Source organism: Mustela lutreola, chromosome 1, assembly GCF_030435805.1.
Source record: "Mustela lutreola isolate mMusLut2 chromosome 1, mMusLut2.pri, whole genome shotgun sequence".
Lineage (NCBI taxonomy): Eukaryota > Metazoa > Chordata > Mammalia > Carnivora > Mustelidae > Mustela > Mustela lutreola.
In genome coordinates, this window is record NC_081290.1 from 27,916,631 (window position 1) to 27,929,239 (window position 12,609).

The window sequence follows — 12,609 nt, forward strand, 5'->3', positions numbered from 1 at the left end:
TAAATGCTTTCCTATTCATATAATTCTCTGGGAAATGGAGCTCTTTTTTTTTTTTTTTTAAGATTTTATTTATTTATTTGACAGACAGAGATCACAGTAGACACAGAGGCAGGCAGAGAGAGAGGAAGGGAAGCAGGCTCCCCGCTGAGCAGAGAGCCCGATGCGGGACCTGATCCCAGGACCCTGAGATCATGACCCGAGCCAAAGGCAGCGGCTTAACCCACTGAGCCACCCAGGCGCCCTGGAGCTTTATTTTTAATGGCCCCTTGATGCTGTGGCTGAGTGAGGCGCTGTTCTAAATATGCTTTCAGCTGGTTAACTACTGCACTTATCAACTCGCCAAAACTAATTTACTTTTCTTTCCTCTCACCTTCCCGCTCTTCTTCCATTACTTCCAATTTTCTTCCTTTCAACCAATAATCAAATATGTGTTAAGGGCCCATATTGGCCAAGTGTTCTCTGGGGCATATGGTGGTGCAGATCAGGTTCTAGGGACTGCCCCCCCACCCCAGGTGAGGGTGGTTTGCTTGTAACAGTATCACAACAGCATTGCTGACATCACTGAGGAGGACTAGAAATGTGAAATCCTTCTATGCTGGAATGCTCTGAACATTACAGCCTAATAAAAAAAAAATTAAAGCTTGTCTTGCCCCCTGTGCCCCGTTGAGTTCAAGGGGCAGCCGAGATTCAGAACCACTGCTCCGGAGGTGGACGGCCTGGGTTGAAATTTGGCCTTTGTTTCTTGCTAGCTGTGTGATGTTGGGCAAGCTAGTCAGCTAGGACCCGGTATGAATTGCACCTTCCTCCTGTGGGCTTGTTGGGAGGATTACATGAACTACTACATGTGAGCACTTACAGTCGCTCCTGGCCTTATAGAGGAGCTCAGCAATGCTATTCCACAGCGATAGCCTTTCCATACCCATTTGGACCACCACCCTCACGGCACGTTTCCCAGGCTCTAGCATGTGGTAGCTATTACACAAATTTTTGAAGGGATGAATACGGCATTAATTTTCCTGAGCCGACTTTTCTAGTCTCTGCGGCTCAGTCTTTCTTGACCTGATTGGATTAGAGTGTAGAGATTAGAATTCAGAACTTCGTTGGGTGATGGTCCTGGTCATTCTCTTTACTCCAAGTGGCTTTTCTCAGATTCCCCCCATCCTTGGTTTCTTCCTCCGTTGCCTTCTTTTGTGTTCTATTTTATCCATCTTGATGCCATTTAAAATCTGCCAGCGAAGCCTGAGTCTTTTCCCCCTCAAGGGCTTGGCTTGTGGCTTGGCTTGGAGATTGTTGCTAGTATTTGTCAAAATCTTGCAAACTGGCTCCTTCTGGCTTACCATTTTAAGTTCCTTGTTTTTGTTTTTAGACTAACTGAAGTTCATATCAGCTTAGAACCAATAACTCAATAACCAATTCAATGACTTTCTTTAATGAAGCTCTCTGAAAATGGATTATTTTGGCCTCATATACGTGGTCTCCGCATTAAAAACACATACTCTTTTAAATGTTGGGGTTCATCATTTAATGCCTCTTGATATAGTCTTCCTATTTATCAAAGATACTTGTTGAGAAGGATTAAAAACTTTTAAAGGAAAATATAATTATAAAAATATTAAAATTAAAATATAAAAATAAAATTGCTTTTTTACTTTTTGTTATTTCTTTGAAGAATCCTTAAAATCCATCTTGAGGGCAGATATACTGAGTCATACGTAGTATCACAGGTATTCCCTGGAAAACATGGCTGCTCATAGAGAAGTCATGTGGGACCCCAAATACAGTAAAGAAAAGGCAAATAGAAACTCTTTAAAGAAAGGCGATATTCAAATGTGGATTCTTTTCTTCTTTCCATAGGCAGCAAGGAATTGTCTGGTCAGTGCTGCAAGTATAGTAAAAATATCAGACTTCGGAATGACGAGGTACAATATATACAAATATTTTTTGTTTACTCATAAGAGGGAATCTTACATCTGTCTACTAACAAACCAAAGATGTCAAGAGCATTGCTTTTTTTTCCTGGGGAAAATCTTGATGTGTTTGCTTGGCCTGTAGCCCTGCTTTGAATTTTAGGACATAACCCAATGTTAGCTGTGGGCTAAATGGGTGCTTTGAACTATTCTTCGGATCTTTTCAGTTACGCATAACTTAAAAATTTTCAGAATATCTCAAACTACTCATCAGATGCATGAAGTTGAGGAAAAAAGCTTCTGTGATATATGTGTATTTCTGAAAGATAAAAGAATACATTTGTTTAGCTCTGACTTTTCCATACCATTGTCATGCACGTCTATGATCAATTGTAGCGGTTGACTTTAAGACTACGACTCAAGTGCGGAAAATCTAACCTCATTCTCTGAAACACATGCCATTGATATTTTGAGCACCCCTTCCTTCAGGTTGCCAAAAGTTCAATGCCCGTGAATTCAGAATATCTCTGACTCACTTCAGGGTCAAATTCAAATTCTGTTTGTCTTCTTCTCTGAATGACTTCTTCTCTGTATGACCTCATGGGGCTATGTAGTGGAAAGGGCATGTCTGGTCCTTGTTGTTAGCCACTGACAACTGGTACCCTTGCAGTAAACATCCTCCTGTTTTGTCCTTGGCTGGACATCTGCGTAGGTGGCTGCTGACTCATCCCCAATCTCTACTGCAAGATGTTGTCATTCTGGCATTCTCCATGATTAGAACCCCCCTGGAGCTTTCCAAGGTCCTATTTGCTTAGACACATCCACAACTATTGGCTTTCAGGAATCTTTTTGCTTTTCTTGGGGCTTGACCTGGGGAAGAGGCACAGGCTCTGTTTTGCTCTTGAATCCCAGCAACCTACTGTGGGGACTTCTTTCCCTGCCATGTAAGTGGGGCAGTGCTGGTAGGGTGCAGGGGACAGAACCCTGCCTCAGTCACCCACTACTGTCTAATACTCCTCTCCTTGCCCCTTGTTCTCTCCCACCTCCCAGCTCCAGAGGTTCAATGCTAGAGGAGATGGATGGATGGTGTGTGTGTGTGGGGGGGGGGGGGGAATCACTCTTATTTATGAGTCTTTCTCCCCAAAATTTTATTAACAGCTCAGTCCGCCTCCTGCTGTGGAAAGCTGAGACTTTTGAAACTCAAAAGCTATGAAAAATGGCTCTTTCTCTTTTGTTTTCTATTAGTCACTCTTTCCCTTAGTAGGATGACTTCTGGTGCAATAAAACAATTAAAGGCGGGGGGTGGTAGGGTACATGGGGAAAAAAAAAAAAGAGAGTGTGAGGAAGCGCTAATTAATTCAAAGCTACCACACTGCACACTCCAGGGGCTACAAGTTAGTTATCATTCTTCTCTCCAGATTCTTCTCCCCAGAGTCCCTTACTTGGTGTTTCTGCCTACAAGTCTCACAAGAGAGAGGGTTTAATATTTTTGTAGTTTTTAGAAGGAGGTGATAGTTATTACTGATCATATAGGACCATCTTAATGCATTGGACATTTTTCACATCAAATGTATTATGTTCAGTATGCTTATTTCCCCTTTTCTCTGCCTCACAAAACACATACACATGAAGAAAAAAGTTAGACATGCAACTTTGAACTTATTTGCCATATATACATATTCTTTTAATTTCCTTTTTATAACCCTGGTTGTTAGAGCACTCAGCATGTTCCTTTGCAGAATTAAGAATTTGTCATAACCAAAATAATCAGTGGGTTCCTGATTTCAATCCGTTTTGGATTGAAGAATTGTTCTGGTTTTCTGAGACCCAAATAAACCCAACTGAGGCTTGGTTTGGGGAGGAATCACTGTATAGAAAGAATACTTTCCCATTTTGGTAACAAGAAGAGAAACTTTTAGAGGTAAAAATATTTCTCTTTTAAAGATTATTTATTTATTTGAGGGAGAGAGAAAGAGAAAGATTGAGTGGGTAGGGGTGGGGGTAGGAGGATAGGGAGATAGAGTCCTCAAGCAGGCTCCCTGCTTTGCAGGGAGCCTGACAGGGGTCTCAATCCCAGGACCCTGAGATCATGACCTGAACCAAAATCAAAAATCGACCGCTTAACCTGTTAAACCACCCAGGCACCCCTGGTTTCTTTTTTAGAACTTAAAGTAGACTAATGGGGTTTGAATTAAATAGAACTTGGAGGTAATTAGCACAATGTGCTTTGAATCTAATGACCTTAGGTACGTTTTGGATGATGAATATATCAGTTCTTCTGGAGCCAAGTTCCCCATCAAGTGGTCCCCTCCTGAAGTTTTCCATTTCAACAAGTACAGCAGCAAATCTGATGTCTGGTCATTTGGTGAGTAAATTTGATATTTATTTGATGGAGATTGATTTAATAAAATACCAATCTTTTTTAAGCTTTGATTTCCTCGCATGATGTGGCATTCTAGAAAGGTCTTCTTGTAACTATGCTTCTGTCTTAAGTGTTCTAAGCACATCTAGGCTGTCTTTGCAACTGATACCATTCACCTTCTTATATTAAGTCTACCATGCAGATCGTATCCTTTCCCAATGAGCATTTGCAGGAAAACCTTAATAGAGAGTCTACTGATCTAGAAAACAAATGCAGCCATCTTTTTTACACTACAGAGACTTGCCAGGAAAATAGATCTAAGGTGTCACTGAATTTCGAGTGTAATTAATCAACTTCATTTCTAACTGCTAAGCAACACCACTGCATTTACTTTATTACCTTCTGATTTTGTGGAATTTAGATGTTGGCCTCCTTGGGAACTGTCAATTGGAATTTATATTGTGTAACATTCTTCATCGAGAAAGAGATGTTGTAGACCCCTGTCAAGTGGAGTCTGCTCTTAGAGTTGATTTTCAAAAAGTGGCAGTCAGTTTGCAATAAGCTATCCATTCTATTTTGCCCAGACCCCGCTGGATAGCTTCTTGGGTTCAGAGAGACCTCTGCACTTTCAGAAGGGTGTGAATTTTATTGTCCACATAAGGTTAAACTTGTATCATTGATCTCATAGCTCTCCACTGACTTTTGGTAGTTTCAGCAGGTGACATTTTACATTCTACAGGGGAGCAGTCAAGTTGTGAAATGAACAATCAGCAGCACAGGGTTGGTTCATGTGGTTACAGAGCAGTTAGAATTTCTGAGTTTTACCTGACCACTTGTCTCTATCATCCATGGGACAGTGAGCTGCTTAAGCCCAAGGACTGGTTTCTGGAGTCTTCTGGCTCTAGCATCTGCCTGGTCTTTAATCAATACATAATACATTTTCTTAGAAAAAGTGAATAATTAAATGAAGTTCAAATGGGAACCTTGAGGGAGTTTCACTAATCAACCAGTCAATGATTATAGAACATAAGCCCCTTCTAGATATTCTGTTCTACCCAGCAGTCTCATCTCTCAGTGGGAAGAGGGAAACACGTGACTTCTATTGGCTGGTAAACTCTTGGCCACACAATTCTGTCATTTTTCTATGGAATGGCAAAGAGGCCTGTTGATTTCAGGATGTGAAGACAGGAACATACTTAGGAACGAACATGTTGGCAGCATTTTCTTTCACTCAGGAGGCAGTCAAGACCAATGGAAAAGAAAGGCATTGTTTCCACTTGGAATATTTTCAGGTTGTAGGCCTGTTCGAAAATGAAGACACACATGGTCCCATTCCTAGATAGAACTCCTCTCATTCTGGGTGATTATAATTCAAAGGCTGAAAGAGAAAAATAAGGCCTTGCAGTTTAAAACAGTTGTTTCAGTTTCAAGTAACCTCTTGTTTACATGCATTTCGTGTGTAGGAGTTTTGATGTGGGAAGTGTTCACAGAAGGAAAAATGCCGTTTGAGAATAAGTCAAATTTGCAAGTCGTGGAAGCCATTTCTCAAGGCTTCCGCCTGTACCGTCCTCAACTGGCTCCAATGTGCGTCTATGAAGTCATGTACAGCTGTTGGCACGAGGTGAGTTCTCCCTGCTCTCCAGAGAAGGTCGGCAGCCCCAGCATCTGAGAACAGACCTGAGTGGGACAGATATGACCCCAGGACTCCACCAGCGCAGGAGAAGGAGTCTGTTTCTTGATAAGAATCCCTAAGAGCCAGAAGGGCTATTTCTATCTGAAACTCCCACTATGGAGTCATGAACCCATTTTGTTTTTAACCACGGCCATTCATCTGAGGAATTCAGAGCCTTTTTCAAATCTTCTTTGTCTGAGATTGGTTCTCCGCGAAACTCTTGATGTGACTAGAGCCTCAGCAGTGAGATGTTTCACTCCCTTTGACAACCGGTGGGTGGAAACTAAGGGTAGAGTCAGGTTTGGTAAATGTCTACACGGAAAGAGAAGGATGTTTATATTTACTTCATTCCGCTATAAGTTGTCTTGCTTTTCCAAGGCTAACTCTAGTGGGTTTCATCTCTTTTTTGGCACTTCAGACTCCTGATATATTAGGAATAAAGGCAGAAAGTGTGCCCTGAACTTGTAATTGGGAACTTCTCTTGGGGTGGGGGCTGGGGGCGTCAGTCCAGCTTTTCTTTCTCTTGAAATGCCAACACTTAAAAATAAAGCCAGACATGTCCCGTCTTCTCAGGGCACAGACCCAACTCACGTCTCCCCTTCATATCAGACTCCTCTGTGACCTTTGACAGCTTTCTCCTTCCAGCTGACAGTGTCCGTGGAGAAAAAACCCACAGTGGGATGAGGAGTTTCCTCCCGGCTGAAAACGCAATCACTTGATTCGCAATCCACAAGCACTGAAACACTCAGTATTTTAAGAGCCATGTCCTTGCTCACATTTTAAAGAAGTTTTAATTTTATAAAGATCCTTGATGTCTGAAAATATTTTACATATAGTGAACTGCTCTGCGAGGAAATCTTAAAAGATAGGCAGATGTTAAGTGAGCTATCAGTAGCAAATGGCTATCTTAAGAGCTTCTTAGCAATAACAGCGTGGATAGCTTAGAAAGATATATTGCCTATGGAACAATAGACATGTACAGGTGCATAAAATATAATAGTTATTAAGATTTCATTTATCTCTGGAGAGGAAACAGAAAAGGGAATAAATCAGAGGCTGACAGGAGGCCCGAGTAAATGATGTCAGTCTCAAATCATGGTCAGAGCATTGACTAAAACAATGTTTTTGGTTATGCTGATTTATTTGTTTGCAAAAGGGAATTTGCCTACAACTTTTTTTTCATTTATTTATTTTCAGCATAACAGTATCATTATTTTTTTCACCACACCCAGTGCTCCATGCAATCTGTGCCCTCTATAATACCCACCACCTGGTACCCCAACCTCCCACCCCCCCGCCACTTCAAACCCCTCAGATTGTTTTTCAGAGTCCACAGTCTCTCATGATTCACCTCCCCTTCCAATTTACCCCAACCCCCTTCTCTCTAACTCCCCATGTCCTCCATGCTTTTTGTTATGCTCCACAAATAAGTGAAACCATATGATAATTGACTCTCTCTGCTTGACTTATTTCACTCAGCATAATCTCTTCCAGTCCCGTCCATGTTGCTACAAAAGTTGGGTATTCGTCCTTTCTGATGGAGACATAATACTCCATAGTGTATATGGACCACATCTTCCTTATCCATTCATCTGTTGAAGGGCATCTTGGTTCTTTCCACAGTTTGGCGACTGTGGCCATTGCTGCTATAAACATTGGGGTACAGATGGCCCTTCTTTTCACTACATCTGTATCTTTGGGGTAAATACCCAGTAGTGCAATGGCAGGGTCATAGGGAAGTTCTATTTTTAATTTCTTGAGGAATCTCCACACTGTTCTCCAAAGAGGCTGCACCAACTCGCATTCCCACCAACAGTGTAAGAGGGTTCCCCTTTCTCCACATCCTCTCCAACACATGTTGTTTCCTGTTTTGCTAATTTTTGGCCATTCTAACTGGTGTAAGGTGATATCTCAATGTAGTTTTAATTTGAATCTCCCTGATGGCTAGTGATGATACAACTTTTTAAGGTAATCTAAATGCCCTAACTGCTTAGGCACCTTTAAATTTATTTATTTTATTTTTTTTTTAAGATTTTTATTTATTTGACTGAGAGAGATGCAGCGAGAGAGGGAACACAAGCAGGGAGAGTGGGAGAGGCAGCATTTTCCCCGCTGAGCAGGGAAGCGGGGCTCAATCCCAGGACCCTGGGATCATGACCTGAGCCAAAGGTAGATGCTTAATAACTGAGCCACCCGGACGCCCCAGGTACCTTTAAATTTAAATGTTATCATATTATCCTTCACACACACACACACACACACACGCATGCACACACGCACTCTGACACACACATACTGTTTCATATGCTCTACTACCTACAGAATGTCAGCCTTCTCTAAAAACTCCAGAAATTATTCCTGAAACCTCAAGGAGAACTCGAATGTGTGTTTCCACACCCTTCAGCTTGGTCCTTTCCACTGGGCCCCTCTGTTTAGGAAGCACTAAGGGTGGTGTCTCCCCACAAACTCTGCTGCCAGTGGTCTTCGAGAGAATGTGGCTACCACAGGTGGTTCTATTTCCCATGGGTTTTAAAGATGCCAACAGTGTTGTCTTTTCCTCCACATGGAGCCAAAGCCAAACCCACATCCCACGGTGAAATAGGAAAAATGTTCTAATCCTTGTGTCTGTGACCGGGGCTTTTGTTGACTGAGCCTTAAGATAGCACAGAGGGACCTGCAAAGTCCCTTATTAAAAAAAAAAAAACAAAAAAAAACCACGCCTTTTGCTTTCTGACTGAAATCCTTCTTTCTCCAGGGGAGCAAGTCTAGTGAATAACTGGGCAGAGCCTGAGAGCCTAGAAGTCTGGGTTCCCATTCTCTCCCAGCTCTTCTGTACCCCATGCCTATCACGGCATCCAAATAGATCTCTAGGGCAGTGCCGTCCAAAGGAACTTTCTGTGGCGATGGAACTGTGTTATGTCTGCGCTATCCAATATAGTGCTCATGCCTGGCTATTGAAGAACTGAAAAGTGGCCAGTGTGACAGAGAACAGAACTTAAAAATGTATTTAATTTTAACAGTTTAAACCGAAATGGCCTCAGGTATCTCGGGTTTGCAGCTAAAGTTGTTTTGGCAGTGCTCTGTATTCTTAAAATTTCACTCATGCTTCACTCAACTACCAGGCATGCCCGGTGTGTCAGCCCAGATAACTTTCTCTTCCATCTGTGGAGAATTGGCCTGGATCCAGGTCCCTGCTAGTGTGTCTCAGAGCTGGTATCTGAGCGACTTTCAGGCTGAGCTGACCGTCTCTGTTTCTCTTTTCCAGAAAGCTAAAGGCCGCCCTACATTTGCTGAGTTGCTGCAGGTTCTCGCAGAGATTGCGGAAACCTGGTGACCTGAACGGAATGGCAACCCAGAGGATCATCTTGCAAAATTACCACAAAAGGAAATCCTGTGTGGGGTCACTGATGATGAACACCTTCCTTTAGAGTTGCTGACTCTTGAAAACAGTGCAGAGATCACCGGCTTTTCAAACTTTAAAATTTAAGAATATCCTGGCAGTCATTTTTCCACACGGATGTTGGAGAGGGACTTCCAAACTCTCCCTTTTTTTTTTTCCTGTCCTATTTGTTTCCCAAATGTGAAGAAAGGAAAAAATTCTCCATAACATTCTTCTTAGTGGTTGCTTCTCATGAAAGTAGCCCTGAGAACCACTTAACGGTAGATGAAAACCTGACCCGTTACAGGGCTGAGAAAATTTCTTTTCGGAAGAGGAGTGACATTCCTTACCTCAGTGGCTTGCTAAAATGAAGACATTCTGCTAACTCATGGATTAAAGGAGCCTTCTCTGCAGAATTTAATGCTTCTGAGCTATACAGATCTTTGTGGAAAATGCCTTTTTATAAGCCACATGAATGTGAACATTCTTAAACTCTTGTATAATCTTCCTTATGTTATTTAACAAATTGGTTTTGCACATATATGATAATTTTGGAGACAGTTTCTTGTATTCCAGTTTTTTTTTTTTTTTAAATAATATAGGCATGGAGCCCAATGTGGGGCTTGAACTCACAACCCCGAGATCAAGTTTGGACCTGAGCTGAAATCAAGAGTGTGACACTTAATCAACTGAGCCACCCAGGTGCGCCACGGTGTTCCAGTTTTAAACACTGTGAAGACAAAGTTCTTTGAACAGGACCTGGTGACTTTCCTGTTTCCAGCAATACCCATTGTCAGGGTTAGTTCAGAACCTGAATTCCAATGCTAAAATTTCATACTTTGTGTGAAATTGAATGGTTTTAAAGACTTTTTTTTTTTAAATGTGCAATGTATATGTTTTATTTTATTTTCCTCATAGTGTAAAAGAATGCTTATTACACAGTTAGGTAAAGAAAAGTTATATATTTTGAAGATTTCATGTCTTTTTTAAGTTAAAGTCTTAAAAATTTTTTTTGAGTTTAGTTGACATACAGTGTGATATTAATTTCAGGTGTGCAACATAGTAATCCAACATCTTTGTGTGTTCTGCTGTACTCACAAGGGTAGCTACCATCTGTCACCATATAATGCTATTACAATATCATTGACTATATTCTCTACGCTGTGCTTTTTAGTCTCGTGATTTATATATTCCGTAACTGGAAGTCTGTATCCCCCACTCCCCTTCACCCATTTTGCCCATTCCGCTGTCCCCTTCCCTATGACAACCATCAATTCATTCTCTGTATTTATGGGTCTGATTTTGCAAGAAGCCTCATTTGGTTGGAAAAATTACCTCCAGTATCTTTTTAGAGGATTACTTGTTTTTTTTTTTTCCATAAGAACAAGAGGAGGCAAAAACAAGATATCCGATTGTTACCTCAAGCTCCATTATTTCCGAAGTCCAGGGCTTTGAGTTCAAGACAAAGTAAGCGTAGTCATAATTAAACCTTAATTTCTCATGCATTGTTTGTAAAAGGGATTGGAAATTTATCTTTATCATTATGAGTGCTTCCGAATTCCCATTGGAAGAAGGGGGTTGCCAAAAGCACTAATGTTCTCACCGTAGGGTTTCACAATGGGAGCCTAGTCTTTGTACACCGTCCCTCCCTGTGTCATGGTTCTGCGTTATAGTCTCACTAGAATTTAAGTAGCTGGCTGGTAGTAGTTGTGACTTTTACGTCATATTTCCCCATGGCAAAAATGATACATCTGAATATCCGTGGTCCTCAGTCAACGCGCACTGAAATAAGGAACATCAGGCACGAGAATGTTCAACTCTGATAATTCAAGTGCTGCGCTCGGAAATATTTGTATGAGACCCTGTGCTGTTTCTGAGACTATCATACCACTCTTCCTCATGACTATGGGAGGTGAGACAGGGCTCCTACTACTGAGACTCGAGTTCAAGTGAGATAGGCCAAAGTTTAGTGCAAGAGGGCATGAGACTATCCAACAGTAAAAGCCAAGGCCAGGGGAAAGGTTAACGTTAGGATAAACAGAAAATCTGAACACTGAAAAGTTAGGGTCGACTGCAGAGCAGCTGCCGTCAGTGCAATGCAGGGAGACAGGGTACAGATCAAGAACGAGTCCAGAGATAAGTCATTGCTGGAGGTCAGATGGCAGCCGCTGGCCCATCTAAGAGCATACGTTGGGAGTGGTAGGCAAGCTCTCGCCCTTCATGATTTGACACTTCTGGAAAGTTCGAGATACCAAGAAGCAAGAGTAACCGGAGCTATCATGTCTGTAACTGAGGCTCCAGATCATGTATGAATTTGGAATGTCTTTTTTTTTTTTTTTAAGATTTTATTTACTTGAGAGAGAGCAAGGATGAGCAGGGGGAGAGGGAGAGGGAGAGAGAAAGGGAGAAGCAGACTCTGCTGAACAGGGAGCCTAATGTGAATCTTGATCCCAAGACTCTGAGATCATGACCTGAGCCAAAGGCACACACCTAACCGATGGAACCACCCCCAGAATGTCTTCAGACAGAGATTCAGCATTCTTCGTCTAGCAGAAGAAAAAACTTCTTTAAAAAAGGAAAAGAAAAGAAAAAATTTCCTTAAAGAAGTAGTCATACAACGTCTCCTTGGAAGGGAACTTTGTGTTGCAACCAATCTTAGTATTCGTTATTGATAGGAGTTTTCTGTGGATAGCTTATACAGTTTGGGGTGAGACAGTGCAATAAACAACCCTGGATAAGAAATGAATGGGGAGTTTAGAGGTTGGTTATGAGGGAGAGCCATTGAAAAGAGAAGACGGGGTCAAAGGAGAGAGGGGAAGTCCAGAAAAACGGAAGGAATTTGGAGGCCAAGAATAGAATATGTTCAGGGCAAATACTCACTTGGCAAGAATAGCCAAAGGATTTTTTTTCCTTAATAAACTTCTTATTAAAGTACAATGCATGGTCCCACTATTGTCTTGGCAACGTGTTTGATTGGCAATCAAATGCACGTGATACGACGATAGCATTTGATCCAGCACGATGTTTGCTCAGCTCTTTAGAGAGGCTCAGGACAGAGAAGGGCACGCATGGCCCTTCCGTTTCAATGAAGCCTCCCAATCATTCACATGCATAGAGGCTTGGGTCCCTCCTCACCCACCTGGAGTGTGTCTGATTGCTGGGGGATGAGGCCATGGTGTGTGGAGTTCGTCTTTAAACAAAGAAGCTTCTCTCTTGGTTTCCCACTGGTCCTGTGGGCCTACAACTCACAGGTCTCCCTGCTTATGTGCTGTCTCAGAGATCAGAGATT

The 12,609-nt window shown here is 41.9% G+C and overlaps 1 protein-coding gene across 2 annotated transcripts in view; it reads left to right on the forward strand.

The window, feature by feature from the left end:
* Nucleotides 1–10,479, forward strand: part of TXK (TXK tyrosine kinase) — a 61,634-nt gene extending 51,155 nt beyond the window's left edge. For both annotated transcript variants that reach the window (XM_059161961.1, XM_059161969.1), the window contains 4 exons: nucleotides 1,855–1,919; nucleotides 4,154–4,272; nucleotides 5,733–5,890; nucleotides 9,207–10,479. In XM_059161961.1, the coding sequence (XP_059017944.1) occupies nucleotides 1,855–1,919; nucleotides 4,154–4,272; nucleotides 5,733–5,890; nucleotides 9,207–9,275 (411 nt within the window). In that variant the 3' untranslated portion in view covers nucleotides 9,276–10,479. The remainder of the gene's footprint in view (nucleotides 1–1,854; nucleotides 1,920–4,153; nucleotides 4,273–5,732; nucleotides 5,891–9,206) is intronic.
* The last annotated feature ends 2,130 nt before the right edge of the window (nucleotides 10,480–12,609 follow it).